This window comes from Podarcis melisellensis, assembly GCF_964234715.1.
Source record: "Podarcis melisellensis genome assembly, chromosome: 10".
Taxonomy (NCBI): domain Eukaryota; kingdom Metazoa; phylum Chordata; class Lepidosauria; order Squamata; family Lacertidae; genus Podarcis; species Podarcis melisellensis.
The window spans coordinates 41317642-41341356 of NC_138542.1; the positions used below are offsets into that span (position 1 = coordinate 41317642).

The 23715-nt window shown below is 45.9% G+C and overlaps 1 protein-coding gene and 1 long non-coding RNA gene across 3 annotated transcripts in view; one reads left to right on the top strand and one right to left on the bottom strand.

The window, feature by feature from the left end:
• CFAP54 (cilia and flagella associated protein 54) overlaps positions 1-23715 on the top strand; it is a 116439-nt gene that overhangs the window by 27643 nt on the left and 65081 nt on the right. For both annotated transcript variants that reach the window (XM_081928506.1, XM_081928507.1), the window contains exons 17-26: positions 1179-1307; positions 2699-2831; positions 4522-4596; positions 4690-4808; positions 7099-7269; positions 9044-9136; positions 12337-12522; positions 20681-20817; positions 21426-21573; positions 23068-23223. In XM_081928506.1, coding sequence (XP_081784632.1) covers positions 1179-1307; positions 2699-2831; positions 4522-4596; positions 4690-4808; positions 7099-7269; positions 9044-9136; positions 12337-12522; positions 20681-20817; positions 21426-21573; positions 23068-23223 — 1347 coding nt within the window. The remainder of the gene's footprint in view (positions 1-1178; positions 1308-2698; positions 2832-4521; positions 4597-4689; positions 4809-7098; positions 7270-9043; positions 9137-12336; positions 12523-20680; positions 20818-21425; positions 21574-23067; positions 23224-23715) is intronic.
• Positions 1-23715, bottom strand: part of LOC309379406 — a 356632-nt gene that overhangs the window by 5543 nt on the left and 327374 nt on the right. The window lies entirely within an intron of this gene.

The following is a 23715-nucleotide window of genomic DNA, read 5'->3' on the forward strand; positions in this document are numbered from 1 at the left end:
GCTAGACTAATGTAATGGGAATTGGGGTTGCTTGTGCGTAAATTCCAAACTGCTCCGAGCTGGTTGTATAGCTGGACCTTTCCCCGGTTTGACAGCCCTAACAGCGCGACTGTCTCAGTCACTGGCAGAATCCGTCAGTGGGCATTTCCTAAACTTCTTCCAACATAAGAATTCCTTAACAGAAAGTCTCCGCCTAGCTTCTCTGCGCGGAAGACTTCTGCGCAGAGTGGGCGTGCCAAGCGGTGGTCCTGCACTCTCCTCACTGATCTCACTGGAAGAGTCTCGGAGCCTCCCCTCCGAAGTACTCTCAGCCTCTCCTTTCTTCCTGGTGTCACCTTGGTTTCCTTCCTCAGCGGAAGCTCTCTCTCTCTCCTTGCTGGTTCCCTCTCCGGCATCATTAGGGAGCCTTACCTCTCCACTCGGCTCCGATGTCAGTTCCCTGACAACTAAGATATGCCACTCCTTAATATTCATAATTTTGAATAGAGGTAACAGGTAAGGAAAACTGATAGGAAAGTGTGATATCTATCATCTATCTATCTATCTATCTATCTATCTATCTATCTATCTATCTATCTATCATCTATCTATCTATCTATCTATCTATAATCTATCTATCTATCATCTATCTATCTATCTATCTATCTATCGATCGATCGATCTATCTATCTATAATCTATCTATCTATCATCTATCTATCTATCTATCATCTATCTATCTATCTATCTATCTATCTCAGGTTTTCTCCCAGGTACGCTCGGGTGAGTGTGGGAGCAGGGCATGAGTTTCTCCATCTTTACAAACTCACAGTTCCTTAATTTCATAGTATCAACACATCCTACGTATGTGTTGCATTGACCTTTGCTGTGTATATAGACCCACATTTAACCAGAACCAAATAATGAGGATAAAAGAAGCCAAAACTAGAAATAATGGTTAGCAAGTTGGGAATTGTTTGCATGATTGTTGGGGCAAGAATAATCTTGTGCATGCAATTTGAATAATCTTAGCAATTATCTACTAGCTTTTAGCTGGTGAGCAAATTGTTCATATGGACCCCGAAAAAATTCATTTTGCTTCTCTCCTTTTTATTTCTAGTTCTTAAATTTGTCATAGAACCAACATCAGTAGCTTTCCAATTTTCATTTTTATTAATCTGATGTGTGGACTCCTTTTAGAAATCTCCATCAGAACAGTTGCATTTGGCTTATGAGTACCTGGACAGAGCAATTAATGCAATGAACCGAGCTCGCCTAATTACGCTTTTGCCTGATGGTACATCGGTGCTTGATAACTGCTGCAAAAAGGTATGAGCTTCAAGTAAGAAACTAATGTGAACACAATGCTCAGATTTGCTTGGCCCATTGAGAGCACCCCCTTTCCCACTCTTTCTTTCCACTTTCTCATCCCATTTTCTTTCTCTCACCCCTAAACTGCTTAAGCATCTGATCTATATAGCTCACATTTTTTTTCACCCATTCTCTTAACAATTTTCAGTGGAGCTTTTTCATTCTACTGAAATTATTTCATCCATTTTTTTTTTTTTACTTGTCCATCTGCAATGCCATATTTCTCATATCTTCCTCCTCTATGTGTCATTCTGGGGAAAATAATGGGAGCTTGACTGCTAAGAGGAAAGCTTTGCTGCCACTGTTGCCCATGGCAATGGCAAAATAGACAACACAAACATATATAACACTTCTCTCACACAGCACAAACATGCTTCTATATCCCAAGTGCATCTTTTTCTCTCTCTCACACACATCCATAGGGATTTGTCTGGGTCAGGATTTTTTAATAACTTTCTAAATAACAGGGTGGGGATTTTTAAATAACTGATCCCCACTCCATTGTTTCACCTATTCAAATGTCTCTTCAGGAGTTGTGTCAGAGTTTTATACAACCTCGCTTAATAGGGTAGAATTGAGTTTCTCACTATGACTATCATTCCATCCATGTAAGCCTTTCCACTTGCCAGGCAGAACAATCTCCCTCGTCCCTTCCTTGTGTGTACTGTTACAGTCAAACCTCAGTTCCCAAACACCTCCGTTATCGTACATTTTGGCTCCTGAACGCCAAAACCCCAGAAGTAAATACTCCAGCTTTTGAACATTTTTTGGACCAGAACGTCCGACGCTGCTTCTGCTTGAGTGCAAGAAGCTCTTGCAAACAATCAGAAGCCACACTTCGGTTGTCAAACATTTCGGAAATCGAACGTTCTTCCGGAACAGATTACGTTCGACAACCGAGGTTTGACTGTATAAGGGGTCTCACCCTCCAAAGCAGATTTGGGGAAAGGAGAGTAGAGAAGTCCTGTGGAACTAGGGAGAGCCATTGCATTGGCTTCTGTCAGAGCAGCAGGTTAGTTGATTCTGTCTTTAACTGTTTAACCAAACATTCAATAATTTGGCATGAGATATCTATTTCTGTAGGTGCAAATACAACTTTTGCACACTATAGGAAAATTGGAAGGCTTTCACATGTATTAACTGGATATGTGTGGATTGCGTGTGTCTCTGTGTGTAATGTTTATTTCCATGCTCTGTCCCATCTGTTCTTTATTTGTTTGTGATTATTATTGCCCTTTGTGAGGGTTGTTTAATGGAACTCAAAAAAGCAATTTTTTAAGAATCGTCACCAGTGAGAAATACCCCCTAAAATGTTTAAAACTGAATTTTGTTTAATTCCTTTCTATCAGAATTGGAACAAATGGTCAGCATATGACATCAATGAAAAATCCGTAATAGGAAACAATTTTATTATGGATTTACACATTGAACTTATTCAGGCTCAGCATCGAGTAGCTGTTAAACTTTTTAACTTGCCACAAGGTAAGATTAAATAAAACTGACTGATGCCATGTTTTAGTAAAAGATTTTTGCGGAGGAAGACCAGTACAGCTTTATGGTAATAGGATGTAAAATATTGCCCATTGTATATATTTTTTAAAGCTCAGTGATTTCCTGGCTATTTTGGTTGATGTGGATGACTGTTGTCCAATGTAGTACCTACACTGTATGTAAAATACATATTCAAAGTGCAGTGCTTATTGTTAAAAATAAGAGAATTTTCTACCCAGCTAGGTTATCTATTCCTCTTATAGTACATGTAACATGGTTGCAGAAGTGCCTTCTCAAAAGTGCATATGTATTAGTATTGATGAATACCATACCATTTTGTAAACACTATTTTTTTACATTAAATTTTCAAATATATTTCATTACACTCCCCAGTATCCCAGCACTGGAGTGTTTATCTATTGTGTGGCTGGGAACTGGAGATTGATCTGCTGGTTTCCCAAGCCTCTGTCGCATGGCTCATTTGGGCTATGGCGTGACCCAGAAGTGAAAGCTGAGGCTGGTTTTCTCTGGCCCAAGGGTTGGAGAAGGATTTGTTGCCATATTGTGGGACATGATCGCCTTTGAAAGGAGATGAAGGCTGCCCAGTAGCGGGGAGAAGGAGCTATTCAGCAAGCTGAAGCAATTCACCAATCAACAGATCCATCCTCTTGGGTTGGAAATGTCTGTCAAAAAGACTTGGGAGATTAGCTGCCACCAAGATAGAATACAGAGGGACCATTAGAAACCTACTGCAGTAGTACTGCCCTTTAAAAAGCTAGGAGGGGCACCGGGGTCACAGGGAAAGAAATTGTACCACTTTGCTTGTTTCTACACCTTTCCTTCATCTTCTTGAGTTTTCCTGAGGGACAGTGGATGAAGCTGGGCTATTGAGCCAGATTACTTAATTTTAGTTTTGTTTTTGTTTTTTTAAAAAAGCAAGACGACGCTCTCTCTCAGAATTAAAGTACCATTTCATGAACCCCTGATTTAAATGTTTTAGTGTTAAGTATAAGCGAGTAAAAAAATCATTTGAAGATCATTAGGAAGCATCCTAAGCATCCACTTTCAATACAAGGAAGGCATTCATTTTGCATTCTGTCTGTCTTGTTCTTCCATGAGTAGCTTGTGAGTTTTGAGTTCTGTTATGCTGCAAGCATCTGGCACCCTCATTCTAAACCAGGAATAATCCAAATATTGGGCCTAAATAAACCTTTTCCATTCATCTCAGATTTGAAATTATTTCTGTGGGTACACGGCTGTTTCCAAAAACAAACTTGCAAACTGTAATATACATGCATCTTGATACATCTATATGCATATGCAGTGGGGCCCACCTGTCCACTCAGGACTCCTGGTGCTTGCAGTCAGGTGCAGAAAGGTGATACCCACACCATGTCTTGCAATGCTACACCTGCATCTTTTGAGTAGCAGCTGTATCTGCAGCAACTGTGTGTGCCTAGCAGTGTGTGAAGCCACCCAGGCTTCATAAAAGGGACGCATTTTTGCATACTTCAGTCTACACTCTAGTTTTATACAATCTGAAGAGTCAAATGAAATGAAACAGAAAAGTAATCCTAATGCCACGGTGGGATGATAAATACAGGACTCGTATAGAATCTAATGTATTACGTTGTTTTAAGCAAATGACATTTGATATAAACTAATGCTTACTTCTTTTTAGGCATTCAGATGGGTGGTAAAAATATCAAATCAAAGGCCACTGCAAAGAATTTACACCAGTTCAAACATTTAACAGGTAATGTACATTAATATGTACTTGTAAAATTAGATTATGGAAACACTGTGCTTTGCCTGATTTACTATTTTACTTTAAACAATTGCTTCACAGAACAAGATGTAACAAATAAAATAAAGAAGAATAAACTGTCCAGAGCTCTCTATTTGATGCAGAAGGCTACACTGATGCCAGTAGGAGCAGCCAGTTCTTCCCCAAAACAGCTGCTTGAGGTAATATAAATTACCTTACAATTAATGGAAGTTCCATTATTATGCATCCCTATAATAGTTTGCTGTTGGCATAATTGTATGTTGAAGACTCAGGAAATCCTTGGCAATATAAATGTTAAAATTAACAATAGCAGCAAACCTGGCAGGTCTTTTTCTTTTTTTAAAATGTGAGTTTTTAGGAAATCACTTCTCAAAATCATATATCTAAGTGTAATTCTATTTCTATTAAGCATTAACAATGATTCAGGTACAGGGGTGCCCCGCAAGACGAACGCCTCGCAAGACGGAAAACCCGCTAGACGAAAGGGTTTTCCGTTTTGGAGGCGCTTCGCAAAACGAATTTCCCTATGGGCTTCCTTCGCAAGACGAAAGCCCATAGGGAAATCTCCGGGACAGCGGGGAAGCGCAGCGCATCTTCCCCACTGTCCTCGGACCTCCTCCGAAGGCTGGCAGTGGGGCGGAGAGACCTCCTCTCCCCGCCAGGCTTCGGAAGGTTCCTCCGAAGGCTGGCAGTGGGGCGGAGAGCCCTTCTCCCCGCGCCAGCCTTCGGAAGGCTGCTTCGAAGGCTGGCGGTGGGGCGGAGAGACCTTCTCTCCGCGCACCCTTCGGATGGCTGTCCTGAAGACTTGCGGTGGGAGGAGGGTTTTTCCTTCCCACCGCCAACATTCAGAATGCTGTTCTGAATGTTGGCGGTGGGGAGGAAAAACCCTCCTCCCACCGCAAGCCCCGGGAACAGAGGAGAAGCGCTGCGCGCCTTCCCCTCTGTTCCCGTACCTGTCCGAAGGCTGGCGGTGGGGCGGGGAGACCTCCTCCCGTCGTCAGCCTTCGGAAGGCTGCTCCGAAGGCTGGCGGCGGGAGGAGGTCTCTCCGCCCCACCGCCAGCCTTCGGAAGGCTGCTCTGAAGGCAGGCGGTGGGGCGGAGAGACCTCCTCCCGCCGCCAGCCTTCGGAAGGCTGTCCTGAAGACTTGCGGTGGGAGGAGGGTTTTCCTTCCCACCGCCAACATTCAGAATGCTATGTGCCTTCCCCTCTGTTCCCGTACCTGTGCTGAAGGCTTGTGGTGGGGAGAAAAGCCCTTCTCCGCACCGCCAGCCTGGCAAGCTGTCTCCATAGGAACGCATTAATTGATTTTTAATGCATTCCTATGGGAAACCGTGCTTCGCAAGGCGAAAAACTCTCAAGAAGAAAAAACTTGCGGAACGAATTAATTTCGTCTTGCGAGGCACCACTGTAGTGGGAAACGACAGATTTAGGCTGGGAAACAAAAGATTTAACCTCTTTCAGCCTGGGGAACATGGGTAGAAGAATGTACAGTAGGCTATATTCTAACCACACAAAAATAAGAGGTTTCACCTTACCAGCCCACCAACTCACCTTCCATCAGGCAATCAGTAAGCATTATCACAGGTCAAGGACACATTCCTGCCAGGCATTTCTTCCCTGGAATCCACTTTTGGGTTTATAAACAACAAGACAAATAACAGTTGGAGGTCTATTACATCATGCTGTCTTCAGTTCCAGATAATAAATTTATTTACATATAAATGTATAGAAATATTACTTTAGTGAAGAGTTTGGTTAAGATTTTCATGTACTGTACTTGGAACCTATGGGAATCTTCTCCATTGGGCACCCCCAAGTGGGAACTGTTCCTCCTGTTGCTTGAGGCATGAAAGTGTCATCGGTCCAACAGACCCTCACCCTGGAGTGATAGTTCTCACCCCAACTCTGATAGCTCATTATTATTTCTTTAAATAGAGAACTAAATCAGGGGTTGTATCTAGCGGAAGACTGTCCAATGAATTTGTGATAGACCACTTAGATTTCCTAGGTCCAAGTATAAGGGTTTGTTTGGGCCACTGCTCTTCATTTCAATTCTGTCTCAGCCGTGATCTTGATGCACTTTCCATATATGTGTACTTCCCAAAGCTATCGCTACAAACCCAGTAGTACAAATTCCTAACTAGGGTGGGGAATGATGATAAAAGAGGAGGGGCAGGACAAAGTCTGGAAAGAGACCTCTGTAATGAAATTTTGGTAAACAAGGAACAAACTTTAATAACAAACCAGAAACAGTGATCGATCACTGGGTGGGGTACAGAATGTGTCCGCTCTTTGCATAAATGTCACATAAATCGTGTGTCCAGGCACACACTAAAAATGTTGTATTCCTGACTGTTCTTATTCTCTGCCCTATGAATCAGCTGTTCTTTATATTTATTCTTTCTGTTTGCATCTGAAATACAGTATATGTAAGCCAAATAACATTCTTGAGCCTTTTTAAATCTTAGGAAGCACTTACTCTAATACAGAAAGCAGAAGCTGAACAAAATGCAATACGTTCTGCTTTCTTGCAACCTCCGAGTAGCGCGAAAAGCAAAGTTCCACCTCCTCCTATATTGCTGTCCAGATCACACAATTCCATGGCTTTTAAACCAGCACCATTTGCTTCAGATGTTAAGGTAATACCTCTTAGCACACTGACACCCACATATATACACTAAACAACATTGGGCCAGTTTGTTGTGCCATGAATATGGCCAAGGGTTGAATGTATCCAACTCTATGTGCAGGTGGAATGGAATCTGCTCATGCAATGGGACATCACCCTCTCCTCCTCCCTACAGTTCCCCATCTGCCGTCAAAATCTACCCTGAATGGTTGCTTCAGAGTGATTTGGGGACTGGAGGAGGGAGAAGAACATGAAGTCCCGTTGCGCAAGTAAAAGTCTGCTCATGCTGTGTGGGTCTCTGACTCATGGATGGTATCCATCACAGTAGTTCTAGTACTATAAGGATTTCATATGCACAACAGAACTCCCTCCCTCTTTTCTCACCATGTTCCCCCCCCCCCCGCTCTGGAGGGTTTGGGGAAACTCCGTAACAGATTTAGGAGGAGTGCAGGGAGAGGAAAGTGGGGGCAAAGGTGGAGTTCCATTTCTAGCAGAAGTACTTGGATACTGCCATGAGTCAATGGGATACACATACTTTTTACACATAATTATATTTTGCTTGATTATAAGGAATGGAAGTACCTTTTCCCGCTTCTTTTTAAATATAATTTTATGTTTAGTATTCAGTGTGAGCATCGTATTGACAGAAAGATAAATTTGTGCTCTGTGTACATCCTGCTATGGCGCAGTTGTTTCTGCACAATGCTTTATGCAAATGCAGAGGGTTCATCACTAGGTGGCACAATATAGTCACATTTATCCTTTTTCATAAAGTTTTTTTAAAAGGTTTTTAAAATTGTAGATAGTAAACCAGACAATTCATTACTCTAGAACCACATTTTAGAAAATAAATTCATGATTATATTATTTGACATTCTAAGTTCCATTAAAATACATAACATATTTTGACAGAACGTCAATACTGCTCAGTACGTGAACTATAACATACCTGTTTGAATTGAAAATGATTGAGTATTTCATTGAAATTGCTTTATTTTGTTTTACAAGTAGCACTATGTTGTATGTCTCACATATTTTTGTTCTGTGGGCTTCTATGATTTGAAGAAGCCAGTATTTAAATGTACAGTATATTGTATTAGCACCTGTATGCTGCAGAATTTGTTTCCTAGGGAGGTAACAAATATAATCCAGTGCTTTTTAGAAGGGATTTTCACTGGTGGGGAATGAACTCACAAGGGCACTTTTAGCCAGACTTTAAAGCATTCATAAACTACAAATTATGTAATAAAATACAGTGGCTATATTATTGTTTTAACATTAAATGCAATTCCGGGTGCTTCTAGATAGGGGTTTGATATTGTTCAGATCTAACAAATGGGTGGTTTGCAGCAAGTTTATTTTTTACATCTTATTGAAATAATCGAAGAAAGCAAATGCAGAATGGTGGTGGGAAATCAGGTCAGTGTTTTGATGTCAGTGATGTCATGTGAAAACTCAAAATTTGGGTGCATGAGGAACACTTATTCTACAATAAACACCTGTCAGGGAGCACCCCTAAGAAATTTAACATGTACATTTAACAACCAACTTAATTTAAATTAATTATTCACAGGTAGCTGCAGGGGGAAGGAGGGAATGGGAAATTTTCCTTTTGTGAACTTTGCAAAGTTAAGTAGCACCATAATTAGAACCCCATAGTGATTTGGAAACTATTTCCCCAGCAACTTACTGTTTAACTGCCAGGTATTATAGGGCAATCCTAAACATTTTTACTTTGATGTTCTACTGACGTACATATTACAACTCTCATTTTCTTTTTAAAGATTGCATGGTACTGTATTTTTGGACGTGTAGCAGAAGGATGTAACCCAAAAGTCCGGTTAAATAACTACAGCCTTAAGAACACAGCAGAAGTGGTAAGGTTTTCTATAATCGTGGTCCTTTGTGAGTTTGTCTGCCTGACTACCGTACTTCTGAACTGCATTGCTGGTTCAGGCAAGAGTGGTAATGTTGAATGTAGTGGAAGAAGAACATACAGGGTACTTCAGGTTACATACGCTTCAGGTTACAGACTCCGCTAACCCAGAAATAGTACCTCGGGTTAAGAAGTTTGCTTCAGGATGAGAACAGAAATTGTGCTCCGGTGGCGCGGCAGCAGCAGGAGGCCTCATTAGCTAAAGTGGTACCTCAGGTTAAGAACAGTTTCAGGTTAAGAACGGACCTCCAGAACGAATTAAGTACTTAACCTGAGGTACCATTGCAATAGACTTTATGGGGTAGATGCAACTTGAGCCAACTTTAATTCCCATTCTCCTTAGGAATTGCGTAAGGAAATAGCCTAACTTTCCCCAGCTTTCAATACAGTGGTACCTCGGGTTACATATGCTTCAGGTTACAGACTCCACTAACCCAGAAATAGTGCTTCAGGTTAAGAACTTTGCTTCAGGATGAGAACAGAAATCGTGCTCCAGCGGCATGGCAGCAGCCGGACGCCCCATTAGCTAAAGTGGTGCTTCAGGTTAAGAACAGTTTCAGGTTAAGAACGGACCTCTGGAATGAATTAAGTACTTAACCTGAGGTACCACTGTATGCTTTTGAGTATTTGTAGCATCAGCAGCTAGTATTTTAATCTACTGAGAAATGAAAATGGAATTTGGCATATTTCATGAGGCATGGCAAGCATCAGTAATTATGTCGGTTGAATAATACAAACTGACTACAACTTCGTAGATGAGGACTAATTCTTTCTTTCTTTCTTTTTTTAAAAACCTTTTATTATTAAAACTTGAAAAGGCCAAGAATGAATAAATTGTAATATGATACACCAAACATACTTGGGGGCGGGGGGACGACAGAAACAGTCACCAGAATGGCTTTGTGGTAACCAAGGTAAGTTCAAGGCAGAGAGGGAGGCATAAGGCAGTAAATGAAGAGGAGGAATTTCCGTTTCTTAAGCAAGAAAGTTTGAAGGAAGCAAGGTTTGGACAAAGGTTATATGTCATAGATACTGCTGAATAAGTCAAACTTCCCTGGGATAAGTGGCTTCATATGTCGTTTGTTTATGTGCATCACTAAAGTTCCTACGCCAAGCATAAACTGTAAAAAGAGGCCAGTAGCATTGAGTTTAAATAAGGCACTACCCCCTCCCTGGGACGCGGGTGGCGCTGTGGGTAAAAGCCTCAGCGCCTAGGGCTTGCCGATCGAAAGGTCGGCGGTTCGAATCCCCGCGGCGGGGTGCGCTCCCGTCTTTCGGTCCCAGCGCCTGCCAACCTAGCAGTTCGAAAGCACCTCCGGGTGCAAGTAGATAAATAGGGACCGCTTTCTAGCGGGAAGGTAAACGGCATTTCCGTGTGCAGCTCTGGCTCGCCAGAGCAGCGATGTCACGCTGGCCACGTGACCCGGAAGTGTCTCTGGACAGCGCTGGCCCCTGGCCTCTTGAGTGAGATGGGCGCACAACCCCAGAGTCTGGCAAGACTGGCCCGTACGGGCAGGGGTACCTTTACCTTTACCTACCCCCTCCCTGTATAATTATTATAACAAAGAAAAAATAATTCTAAGGGGGCAGCAGGACTGTCTTACAGCAGCCAGGGTGGAAGGTGATAGACTTTTATTTTAGTCCAGATGGGGGGCTCAAATTAGGCTCCTGTCAGGGTGAACTAGGATTTGAATCCAGTGGATCTGTGTCTGGATCTGGTCCCTTCCTGCCTCTCACCTATTTTGAGGCCCTAAGCTTGCTACCGTTGATAGGAACAGTGCTAGTGGTAGCTTCTCAAACACCTTCACTTTCAGAGGGGGCCTCTTTTGTGGCAGAGCTTTACTCCTAGCAGAGATGGCACCTCCAGTTTATCCTAACCCTATTCAGCAGGACCAGTTGTGGCGTTAGGATTGTTCTGTCAGGTGCCAGCATATTTACAGTTTAAACACAATGATCGATCTACAGACAGGCATTTCCGTCAATGTTAACCTGACAGGGCTCAGTAAGGAACTGGCAAATAGCACTGATGCAAGTAGTGATTAGTGATGGATTTTTAGGTCTCCCTTTGCAGAATAATAATAAAAAAGTGCTAGGTCATAATGTTCCTGATTTGAAGGTGTTTGTATTGTATTAAGTATTAATGGCAGGAAATTGGCAGCATGTAGGTGTTACCATGTGATGGTTGCTGATGTAGTTCATAATGTGAATGCTGAGTTCTTTATAGGCACTGGAAACCATAAGGAACCTTTTCCTTCTCTCTAATAGAATTTTAATGGTTCACCTACTGATCAGAAGAACAGGCATATATAACAGGCATCTTCTTTTCATGCTTTGGACTTTGTTCTCTAAAGTTTAAAGCATGAGATGCCTGATAGGTGAACTTTTTCTTATTTCTGTTGTAGTGGTAAAGACCTGAGAATAGCAATGTGTTCTGAACCCCTCTCCTACCTGGTCCAAAGTCCAAAGATCAGGAAACGCAGTCCAGGGTCAATCCAAGTAGCCAAGTCTGAAGTCCAGTGATCAGAATGCAGTCCTGAAGCACAGCCCCATAGAGGCCCAGGAGCATCCAAGCCAAGGTCCATCAACATGGGCAGTTGAACAGACACTTAACCTCCCTCCTGCCCTCCCTATGCCTCAGAGCCCACTGTGTTCATGGAGTCAGGGGCCTCTCTGGCTCTGGTGATGGGTCCTGCTGCTCTGGTTAATGTGCCTTGACCACCATCCCCTCACCATCCTCCATCACCCCATGAGTTCTTCCTTCCCCATCCCTTGCTTGCCTCGGTGTGTCCTAGTCCTGGCTACACCCCTCACCATGATCCTCTTCCTCCTCCCCGTCATCCTGCCAGTTCATGACACAGTGAGGAAGTTGGCAAATATCCCGTAGAAAAGCAAATGAAGGGGAGCTGTCACTTAGAAATCATCCAGGTTTTAGTGGCATTTTTAGTCTCGGTAATAGCAAAGTTCTTTGGTTACAATGTGTAAATCGCACACATCTTTTTATGGCAAGCTTTTAAAGCCCACCTCCCATAACCGTGCCAAACTGTATGGTACCAAAGTTGCTGCTATCGTTGTTTATACTGCTGTCCATTACCATAGTGCTATTTCTTTTTTGACCCCAATGAAGTTATTCTTTATTTTAAGGTACCATTTGATGAAACTTGCATCTTGGAAGTAGAAGACTTAGAGCCCAACCAGAGTTACATATTTGCAGTTGCAGCATATGACTCAGATGGAAATCTTATCAGTGATAGCATTGGAGAAACAACTAAGCCAATTCTTGCATACCCTCCTCTTTCTGCTGCTGCTGTCCGAGCATACCTGATTCAGGTAGAAAATTTTATTAATGAAGCAATTCATATTTGATTGTGGTTTTTTTAATCATCCTTTTCCTTTTCCTTTAGAATATTGCTATCATCTCATCTCTCTCCTTGCTATTTTGGGAATAAAAACAGTAACTATTGATACATAATAGCACGCAAAACAAAATTCTTCCCTTGGGGCATTAAAAGAAAACTAAGAAATCCTGCAGACACAATCTCCCTATTCTCCTCTGTTCTCAATAATTTCCTACTCAATAATGGTGATAGCTATGGACATGTGAAAGTTAAGTTTCTTAAAGCTTATATTGGGGTCTGTTGAGGTTTGCTTTTCTTGTCCACACAAGTTGTTCTTGAATAAGTGCTCTTTTGTAGAAAAAAAAGGAAATGGGGGATGTTTATTGACAATGCCCCTGTGAACACGACATTCACTGCCAGTCACCGGCTAAGATCACACATTAGATTTGTACTACTTAGCTGAGATAAGGCAAGATGACTTGAGTAAACAAGAAATAGACTGCCCAAACTAAAGATGGGTTTGTGCTCATTTCCAAAATGAATTGCAGGCTTTGAAATTTAATATTGATTGCTCATAAACACTCGGTGTGGTTCTCTGAACATTCAGAAATGCTACATATGCAATTCTGCCCTTGTACAATTGCTGCCCTGGCCCTTTCCTTTTTTCTAAGGACAAAAAGGGCTTTATTTGGAGAAGAGGAGCAGGTAGCAGATGAAGGAAGGCTCCAGAGATTTTGGGAGACGTCTATCTGACCTCCAAGGGAAACGTTGTTCTCTGAAGCTGCTACAAATAGGTATCTGCATGTGCGCAGGTGCGATTTCCGGCGCCGCACCGGCTTAGTGCAGCGCGCAGGGACTCGCCAAGCAGGCGGCTTGGTTCGGAGGTGGCTCATGGGCCGGTAAAATGGTCTTTTGTGGGCCGCATCCGGGCCATGGGCCACATGTTGCTGACCCCTGTTTTAGACCATATGCCAGTATTTCTGTTCATGAAATGATGTATTCATCAAAACCTCAGGTCTCCTGAACACAAAGATCTTAAAGGATCCACCTGCCAAGCTTCTACATCCCTTGTAACACATCTTATTCTGAGCCTCCTTCTTTTCATTTTCTACATTCAACTGTACGATCCACCCCGCTCCCACCCCTGATTCCTACAGACTACAAACCCAACTCGAGTTCTTTGACTCACACCTCTCTGGGATTTGTGGCTTCACTTACTCTGCCACAAGCCCAGTCCTTCCTTTCAGCAGCATCCATACAGTGATGTACTCACTAAGGGATCAGTAAGACATGCAAAATGGTGTGTGCTCTCCCTGTTGCTGTTTTATGCTACTTTGGCAGTCCACCTTCTGTTCTGAAGAATGTTGCTTTCATTTACATGTAGCCTGAAAATTAATGATAGCTTTTACTAATAAATTTAACAGCTTTAGTACTTGTCACGGCCACCCAGGACGGGTCCCAGCTCACAAGAGACCTCACTCCGTTGCAGTTTATTTACAGGAAAAGTTTATTGAAGATTTCTGCTTCTCGTACAGTTCAGCATCGTGGCCGTACGTCTGTCACGTTAGACCGCTGAAGTCCCCTCTGACTCCTCCCCTCTTCCACACCAACTTAATAGCCTGGCTCTAGACCACCTCTTCCTCTCCTTTCTTTTCCGCAGGGTCTTCCTGCCCCCCTGGGTTCCCTCTCTCCGTGACTCGCCTGAGGCTGAATCCTCTGCCGCCTCTTCCCCCCTCCTTCTGGCTTTAGGGCCGGGCTCCTCCCCTGAGCTCTCTCCACTTCCGCGCGCCTCTACGTTTGAACTTGGCGCGCGTACGTTGCTGCTGACCTTTCTTTCGACCGCTACACCACCCCTTGTTCTGCTCTCCACCCTTTCCGGCTGAACACCTTGCTCCAACCCCCTTTCTCTGTTCTCTCCTAATCCTGCTCCCTCCGAGAGGCTGACGACTCCACCCCCTTTACTCCGTTCCGGCTGAGACGCCTCTTGCTGCGTCTGTCTTCCACTGGGCTCCTCTCCGCTTCTCCCTTCTCCTCCCTTTTGCTTGATTAAGGTAACCCCCTTTTGAGAATCCTCTGACTCGCTGCTCAGACTCGTGGATTCCCTCAGAATTCCGTCATCTTCTTCCTCATCCTTCTGCCCCTCCTCCCACTCGCTCTCCGTCTCCTCTGTCATCTCCTCCTCTCTCCCAGAAACCCTGACATCCATCCCCCCCTCGAAGCCCCCCCTTCCCCCCTCCCGCTCGCCGGGTGCAGGTTGAGGAAAACGTGGTTCTTCCGGGGTCGGTTCAGGATACAAGTTGTCCACTTCAACGTTCTCCTCTGTCATCTCCGTATATGCGTGTTCGAACTCGGGTTCCCCACCCACAGACCTCACAGTCTCTTCCTCCATCACTGCTTCTCCTGGCGCTGCCTGCCAAGGACCTACCATCCATCTCTGACTCCATGCCTCCCTTGGTTGATCCACCCACCAACAAGGGCCTGTCTCCTCCCCCCCCAGTCTCGGATCCCTGGTCGGGCTTGTTTCGGGCGTATGGCCCTCGGGTGAGGAGAAACCCTCGAACGTGCTGTCTGACAAAGTGGGCGTGAAAAGCCAATCATCAAAATACTCCTCGGGCATGGGCTTGTGCGGAAAAAGTGCATGGAACTCCTCCTTCAACAGGGGTTCGTCCAACGCGTAACCCGGCACCCAGCTATTGGCAGAGGCCGGAGTGCCTTCCCTGGCTAGAAAATATTCAACTCCCTCCTCCCCCCATCTCGAGTCCAGTATCTCTGTGACCTCGTTAAGAGGTTCTGGTCTTGGCGATTCCCCCCCCTCAGGCGCCCTCCTACGTGGCTCTGGGAGTGCTCCTGACTCTTGAAACCTGTGTGGGGTTTTGTAGGGAGTGAGCACCGACCTATGAAAGACCGGGTGCACCCTGGAACCCTCCGGAAGGGCTAGACGAAAAGCCACCGGATTGATCTTAGCCTCAACTTGATATGGCCCTAGCTGCCTGTGTCCTAACTTCTTCTTGGCCAATGACCTGGCCGGCATCGCGTGGGCTGCTAACCACACCCAGTCCCCAATCTGGATGTCCTCTCCCGCCCTCCTGTGCTTATCGGCCTGCACCTTATACGCCTGTTTTGCCAGCTCCAAATGTCTCCGCAGCTCCTCGTGCACCTCTTGCAACTCCGCTGCAAACTGGTCGGCATCTTGAGGCCCCCCCCCTCCTGGTGCCGCAAATCTCGGGAAGGTTCTGGGATGACGGCCATTGTTCGCGAAGAAAGGCGTCACCCCGGTGGATGCGTGTTTCGTGTTGTTGTAGGCGAATTCAGCCATCGGCAGATAGTCCACCCACGCCGCAGGTCGCTGGTTGGCGTAGCACCGCAGGTACTGCTGCATGATCGCGTTGACCCTCTCCGCTTGACCGTTGGTTTGTGGATGTCTCGCCGATGTCAGGTTGATTTTGACGTGCAAGATGCCCAGAAGCTTTCGCCAGAAAGTGGAAACAAACTGGCGCCCCCTGTCGGACAAGACGGACTGCGGAAGTCCATGCACTCTGAAGACGTGATCGATGAAGAGCTTTGCGGTCTGTTCTGCCGTCGCCACCTTGGCACAAGGGATGAAATGCGCCATCTTGGTGAACAAGTCCACCACCACTAACACCGCCGTCTTACCTCTGGAGCTGGGCAGGTCCGTAACAAAGTCCAACGCTACCCTCTCCCACGGTTGCTGCGGTGTCTCCAGCGGTTCTAGCAATCCCGCCTGCTTCTGGTGCACTGGTTTGGACCTCTGGCAGATATCACACCTGGCGACGTAGTCCGCCACCTCTCCTCTCATCTGGGGCCACCAAAAGTCTCTAGCCACCAACTCCATCGTCTTCTCTTTGCCGAAATGGCCTGCACTAGGGGCGTCATGCAATTGTTGCAGAACCTTGGCTCGAAGATCGTCGGTGGGCACGTAAAGGGCACCCTTACGAGTCAAAAGTCCATCTTGCAATTGGAACTCATCGTTGTCTCGCGACCCTCCGCGTAGCTCCTCCATCTTGGACTGTGCAAACTGATCCCTTTGCAACGCGCGTCGCACCGCGTCCAGGTCGACTGCGATGGTAGCGCACGTCCACGCCTGCGGTGCGAAAATGTGCTTTGCTGCGATTGGAGCTGCTTCCTCCAAGTATTGCGGCTTTCGGGACAGCGCGTCTGCAATAACATTGGAGTCTCCTGGGATGTATTCTATTTTGAAGTCGAAATCCGCAAAGAACTCCGCCCAGCGCATGTGTCGCTGGGTCTGTAACTTAGCCGTCCGCCAATACTCTAAGTTCTTGTGATCCGTGCGGACTTGCACCGTGTGCTTGGCTCCTATTAAGAAGTGTCGCCACGCTTTGAAAGCTGCATGAATGGCCAACAACTCCCTGTCCCATATGGTATAATTGCGCTCCGTCTTGCTGAGCTTCCGGGAGTAGAACGCACCCGGTCTCCAGTTGCCTTGTGAATCCTCTTGCAAAAGAACGGCCCCAACCGCTCTGTCTGACGCATCGGTCTCTACCCGCATGGGTCTGCCGGGATTCACGTGGAGCAGCTGCTCTTCGGAGGCGAAAAGACCTTTAAGCGTCCGGAAGGACCGCTCCGCTTGTTCGGTCCAGACGAACTTCTTCTTCTTGGAACTGAGGGTGTCAGTGATAGCCGCCGTCGCATTCGCAAAACCTTTAATAAACTTGCGGTAAAAATTGGCAAAGCCGATGAACCTCTGGACCTCTTTCCGATTTCGAGGGCTTTTCCAGTCCAACAGCGCTTGAACCTTAGCCCTGTCCATGGCCAGTCCCTCGTCGGACAACTTGTAGCCAAGGAAATCAACCTCTCTGACATCAAACTGGCATTTTTCCAACTTGGCGTACAGCCTGTGGTCCTTCAGCCTCTGCAGGACCTCCCTCACGTCCTTATCGTGATCCTCCGGCGATTCCGAGAAAATCAGGATATCGTCGAGAAAGCAGACACACTTCTTGTAGAGGAGACCTGCTAGCACGTGGTGCATAAATGCTTGAAAAACGTGGCTGCCATTTTGGAGACCGAAAGGCATGACTCTGTATTCGTATGTGCCCAGAGGGGTGAACATGGCGGTCTTCCACTCATCTCCTTTCCGGATGCGGATGAGATTGTAAGCTCCACGTAGGTCCAGCTTGGTGAAAATCTTGCCCCTCCTGACGGTCGCTAAAAGGTCGTCAATCTTGGGCATGGGGAAAGCTTTGGGCTTAGTCAAGCTGTTTATGAACCTGTAATCCACTATAAGCCTTTTTTGGGGCGTGTTTTTCTTCTTCACAAAGAACACAGGGCTGCCACCCGCTGCTTTAGATTCCTGGATGAAACCTCGCTTGAGGTTATGGTCTATGAACTCCCGAAGCTCTTGCATCTCGTCTTCCGACATGGAGTACAGCTTGGCAGCAGGCAGTTGCGCCCCTGGCACTAAATCAATCGCGCAGTCGTAAGGTCTGTGAGGCGGCAACTTGTCAGCTTCCTTCTCACAGAAAACCTCCAAGAAGTCCTGGTACTTGTGAGGCACTGTTTGCACCATACCCAGATGCAACTGCTGCTCGGCTTCTCCTCCCTGATCGGTCTGAAAGCAATGCTGAGCACAATACGATGAACAAAAGGTGATCTGCCGCTGGTACCACGCAACCGCGGGACTGTGCCTCTCCAGCCAACTCATGCCTAACACGATGGGTGTGTCCGATAAGTGGGTGACATTGAAACTAATAAGTTCTCGATGGTTGCCAATCTGCATCATCATGGGAGGGGTTTGCTGCACCACTTGCCCCCCCAGCAACTTCCTGCCGTCTACCGTGACCACGTTTAGAGGCGTCGTTGCAGGCAGGAGCGCCATGTTGTGCTGCTTAACGAACTGCAGTCCCACGAAGTCGGCGTTGCTTCCCGAATCGATCGTTATTGGAACCTCGAGGAGTCTCCCATCAGGCAACTGGAGTGTTGCTGTGAGCAGAACTGCCGGTCTGGGAGGCAAAGGGTCCACGCTCTGCAGTGAAGCTGGGGGCTTGTCTACAGATCCGCCTGGCTGAGCCCCAGTAGCTCTGCTTCCAGCCAGGCACTGTCGTTTCCCTGAAGCTGCTCCCCTGGTTGCACCTCTGCTGTTACAGTTGCCAGTGCTGCAGTGTGCTTCTGGAGCCTCTGGGGGCACTCTTTCGCCATATGGTGCGCACTGTCACAGATGTAACACTTCCTGGTTCCTCTAGGAGGCTTCGCTTTGGCTGCACCAGGGACAGGGCTCTGGGATGGCTTCTGAGCCCTAGCACCACCAATCTCCATTGGCTCCTCGCTGTCCTTCCCCATTGGCGAGGGGTGCGCACGGCTGAAATCCCTGTGCACAAAAGGGAGAGTCCTCGCTTGCGCACGCGCTTGGGGCCCGTCCTCCTCGTGCCACGGACGTCCCTCATGTCGAATTCCAATAGCTAAAGCCCGTTGCACCACGTCTTCTAGGGTCTGGGGTCTGTCCCCCCTAGCGATCTCATCCTTGATGGGGGGGCTCAATCCCTCCCAAAAAAGATCTCTGACCGGCTTACTGTCCTTTGGCCAATCTAAGGCGGTGAGCAATGCAAAAAATTTAGAGTGGTATTGGCGCACAGTCGCTTTCCCCTGCCTCAGCCCGTGCATTTGACGGCGCGCAATGTCCACATGCACAGAGGATTGAAAACAAGAATCCATCGCTTTGATGAACGCAGTTGAATTGCGACGGGCCGGTCCATCTTCGCGCCACAGATTGCGTAGCCAAGCCCTGGCCTCCCCATGCAGGTGCGAAACAATGAACCCCACTTTCTCCTCCTCATCTTTAAAATCGTGACGGAGTAAATGCAGTGCATATACGACGTCCGCTCTGAAATTGGGATAGTCTTGCAAGTTGCCATTAAAATGCGGAACCAGGGCACCCCCCCTCCGTCCAAGCGCAATGCCCTCCGCTCTGGAACCTGGGGCCCCCGCCCTGTCCGCGTGTTCCCACCTTGCCTGCAAATCCTGGCACGTCTTCTCCAAGTCGTCATTCTTCTTCTGCGAAGCAATGACTGCCGATGTGAGAGCGGTAACCTGATCCCGCAGTGCAACCAGCTGCTCCTCAGCGCTCATGGCTGCTCCCGTTCGTGAGCTTCGCAAAAAAAATTTTTTGCTTTCTGAGAGGGGACTTACTGTCACGGCCACCCAGGACGGGTCCCAGCTCACAAGAGACCTCACTCCGTTGCAGTTTATTTACAGGAAAAGTTTATTGAAGATTTCTGCTTCTCGTACAGTTCAGCATCGTGGCCGTACGTCTGTCACGTTAGACCGCTGAAGTCCCCTCTGACTCCTCCCCTCTTCCACACCAACTTAATAGCCTGGCTCTAGACCACCTCTTCCTCTCCTTTCTTTTCCGCAGGGTCTTCCTGCCCCCCTGGGTTCCCTCTCTCCGTGACTCGCCTGAGGCTGAATCCTCTGCCGCCTCTTCCCCCCTCCTTCTGGCTTTAGGGCCGGGCTCCTCCCCTGAGCTCTCTCCACTTCCGCGCGCCTCTACGTTTGAACTTGGCGCGCGTACGTTGCTGCTGACCTTTCTTTCGACCGCTACACCACCCCTTGTTCTGCTCTCCACCCTTTCCGGCTGAACACCTTGCTCCAACCCCCTTTCTCTGTTCTCTCCTAATCCTGCTCCCTCCGAGAGGCTGACGACTCCACCCCCTTTACTCCGTTCCGGCTGAGACGCCTCTTGCTGCGTCTGTCTTCCACTGGGCTCCTCTCCGCTTCTCCCTTCTCCTCCCTTTTGCTTGATTAAGGTAACCCCCTTTTGAGAATCCTCTGACTCGCTGCTCAGACTCGTGGATTCCCTCAGAATTCCGTCATCTTCTTCCTCATCCTTCTGCCCCTCCTCCCACTCGCTCTCCGTCTCCTCTGTCATCTCCTCCTCTCTCCCAGAAACCCTGACAGTACTCATCAATGTTACTTCAAATATCCATAGGAGAGGTATATGAAAAAAATGTTCTGTTATATAAATATTTTATTGAGCTTTGGTTTTTAGTTTAAATCAATGCAAAAAATGCAACTTTTACAACAAAGAAGCAAACTAAAACAAAAATGAGAGGAGAAGAAAGGGGGGAAAGTGTGTGTTACTGCTCATAGCCTTTGCTCATTTTATTATTTCCCTTTAGTCTGCTTTTCAGGTTGAAAACTATGCATTATCTAAGAAGGCATTTCTACCGCTATGGGACTATTTTGTCTTCGAACCTCTTATTCCTGATGTCACAGTTATTTCTGTAAGCAGCACTCTGATTGTACCTCAGAACAGGTAATCAGCAAAACTTGTTTTTAGATTATTAATGGGCCTATATATTTTTTAAAATAGAGAAGCTGTCTATAAGCTGTTTATTCATCTTCCTGATTCTTGCTGCTAGAAGGTGATAGGATATAGAGGATGTGCTTGATACACACCCCTGCAACTGCCTTCACGTTTGAGGCTGCCTACCCCAAACACATCCCAGGAGTTCACACTCTTGCCCCCATGTACCCCGCATGGTTCCCCTGCTGGAGTCAGCCTACTGAATGGTGGTGACCCACTACTCATGGCTCCCCTTTTACCTGCCTTGACCCAGCTAGCTAGCTAGCACCCAGTGGGAGCTGGGACCAGGTGCATCCGCCCAAGGTGATGATAGGCTGTGGGAGGGAGCAGGGCTGGAGAATACTTGGGTGCCAACAAATAGTTTACCAGAACTAGTGGAACCTTTTAGTGTAAAGTATCACAGCTAGTTTATCTCTTATTTATCTTCATTGCTGTTGTTGTTGTTTAATCGTTTAGTCGTGTCTGACTCTTCGTGACCCCATGGACCAGAGCATCTTCATTGCTATGCCATGTTAATTCACATATTTTATGTGCTTTGCTTTTTATGTATTTTGTAGATTAATTCCTGAAGCTCTATCTCGGGCGTCTCCAAACCTTCTATACTTGTTCATCAGGAGCATTTTTATCATCAATGACATCACAGTGGTTGAAGGAAATCTCTTCTGTGATTCTGTTTGTTTCAATGATCTGAGATACAGTAGACAAGTATGTGTGGTGTCACATTAATGCAGTGTCCTTGAGACTGACTTCGTTCTTTTTATGTGTCAAGTTTTAACACTCACTTTCCTATGCAAATTTAGGGTTGAGCTGAATTTTCACATGTGTCTGCTTTCACATTAATAGTTGCCTTTTAAAATAATAGGACTTTTGTTGTAGCAAAAGCTGCTTCTTTACACGTCTCAGTCAATTACTTGCCTCCGCCCTTCTGTCCAGCCCTTGTATTCTAGGCCTAGCATTCCTTGTGTTCCAGCTCTGCTCCCGATTTGTGATGTTCTACCAAATCATTTCTTAAGTCTGTTCTTGTTATTTGACCTGTAAGAAATTGATATTTTGGTAATGGTTTGCCCTGCTAGCTCGTGGCCATTATATGAGGCAGAGCAGTAGGGAATGCATGGATGGGTGTGAAATGTGAGGCTTCTTGGTGAATTGCGCATAAGAAAGCTTCTTCTCACAAGACCAGTGTACTAGCAACAAAAGCAATATTGTGGTTTCTAGAGTTAAAGGACGCGGGTGGCGCTGTGGGTTAAAGCCTCAGCGCCTAGGACTTGCCGATCGAAAGGTCGGCGGTTCGAATCCCCGCGGTGGGGTGCGCTCCCATCACTCGGTCCCAGCACCTGCCAACCTAGCAGTTCAAAAGCATCCTTGGGTGCAAGTAGTTAAATAGGGACCGCTTACTAGCGGGAAGGTAAATGGCGTTCCGTGTGCGGCGCTGGCTCGCCAGATGAAGCTTGTCACACTGGCTACGTGACCCGGAGGTGTCTGCGGACAGTGCTGGCCCCTGGCCTATAGAGTGAGATGGGCGCACATCCTTAGAGTCTGGCAAGACTGGCCCGAACGGGCAGGGGTACCTTTACCTTACTAGAGTTATATTATCTACCATTGCTTTAAATAATAGCAGCAGGGTCAGAAGCTAAACTAGTAGCACTGTATTTCCACCAAATAGATGGTAGACATGTTATTAAAATGTTCCATATTACAGTTTGGGTGCACTGCTAACTTTGCTTTCATTTGCAAATGTGATAAAAATTGTCTCTAAACAATTACCATATGACAAAAAAATACCCTTTTCTGGATTTTATGAAGAATACAGTGGTACCTCGGGTTAAGTACTTAATTTGTTCCGGAGGTCTGTTCTTAACCTGAAACTGTTCTTAACCTGAAGCACCACTTTAGCTAATGGGGCCTCCTGCTGCCTCCGTGCTGCTGGAGCACGATTTCTGTTCTCATCCTGAAGCAAAGTTCTTAACCCGAGGTATTATTTCTGGGTTAGCGGAGTCTGTAACCTGAAGCGAATGTAACCTGAAGCGTATGTAACCTGAGGTACCACTGTACCACATTTATAGTTAGGCTTATCAGAAATACCTGAAAATTTGAGATTCTGTACCATTTGCTGTACTTCTGATATTTGAAGAAAATGTCTTTTTATTTTGCATGTGATCTGTGACGGAAATGTATAAATGAAAATATTTTTTCTCCCAGGTTGCTAGAATAGCTGAATGTGGGAGAATGCTAGTGGCACTTGAACTCAGCAACTGGTTAAATGATGTGAATTATGCACTACAGTCAGTTGTTCATTGTTATGGTCTTTTAGCTCCCCTGATCTATCACAGGATTCCTTCAAAACCAGTCATTCAGGTAAAAGGAGTTTATAAATATTAGGCTGCATAATGTTCATCTTAACATACCCACATTAGTTTTGTTCAGGCATTGATTAAAAACGTATTTGTTCCCGCAGTCCTTCAGAACATGTTTAAAACTGATGATATTTATTACCATTTTGCCACTGATAGTGATGTTATCCATGCTTTAAAAACTGGCTTTACTGCCGCTTTGGATTCATTGTGATTGTTAGCTGCTCTGGGATCTCTCTGAAGAGTAAGGACAGGATCCAAGAAAAATAATGAATAAGAATAATTTAATGGTAAATAGCAATTAGTAGACATCATAATTCTTGGGAAGCTGGTTGGTAGCTAGCAATGTTAATCCTTCCACATTAGCAATTATTAGAAGCCAAGATGGTTAAGAATCAAGAAAGATGAGCAAAGATCACTCCTAACAGGGATTTTTGTCTTAAAATTGAACAAGAGATGAAAATTAAGCTAAGTTGGAGGAACCAGGCCAATGTGA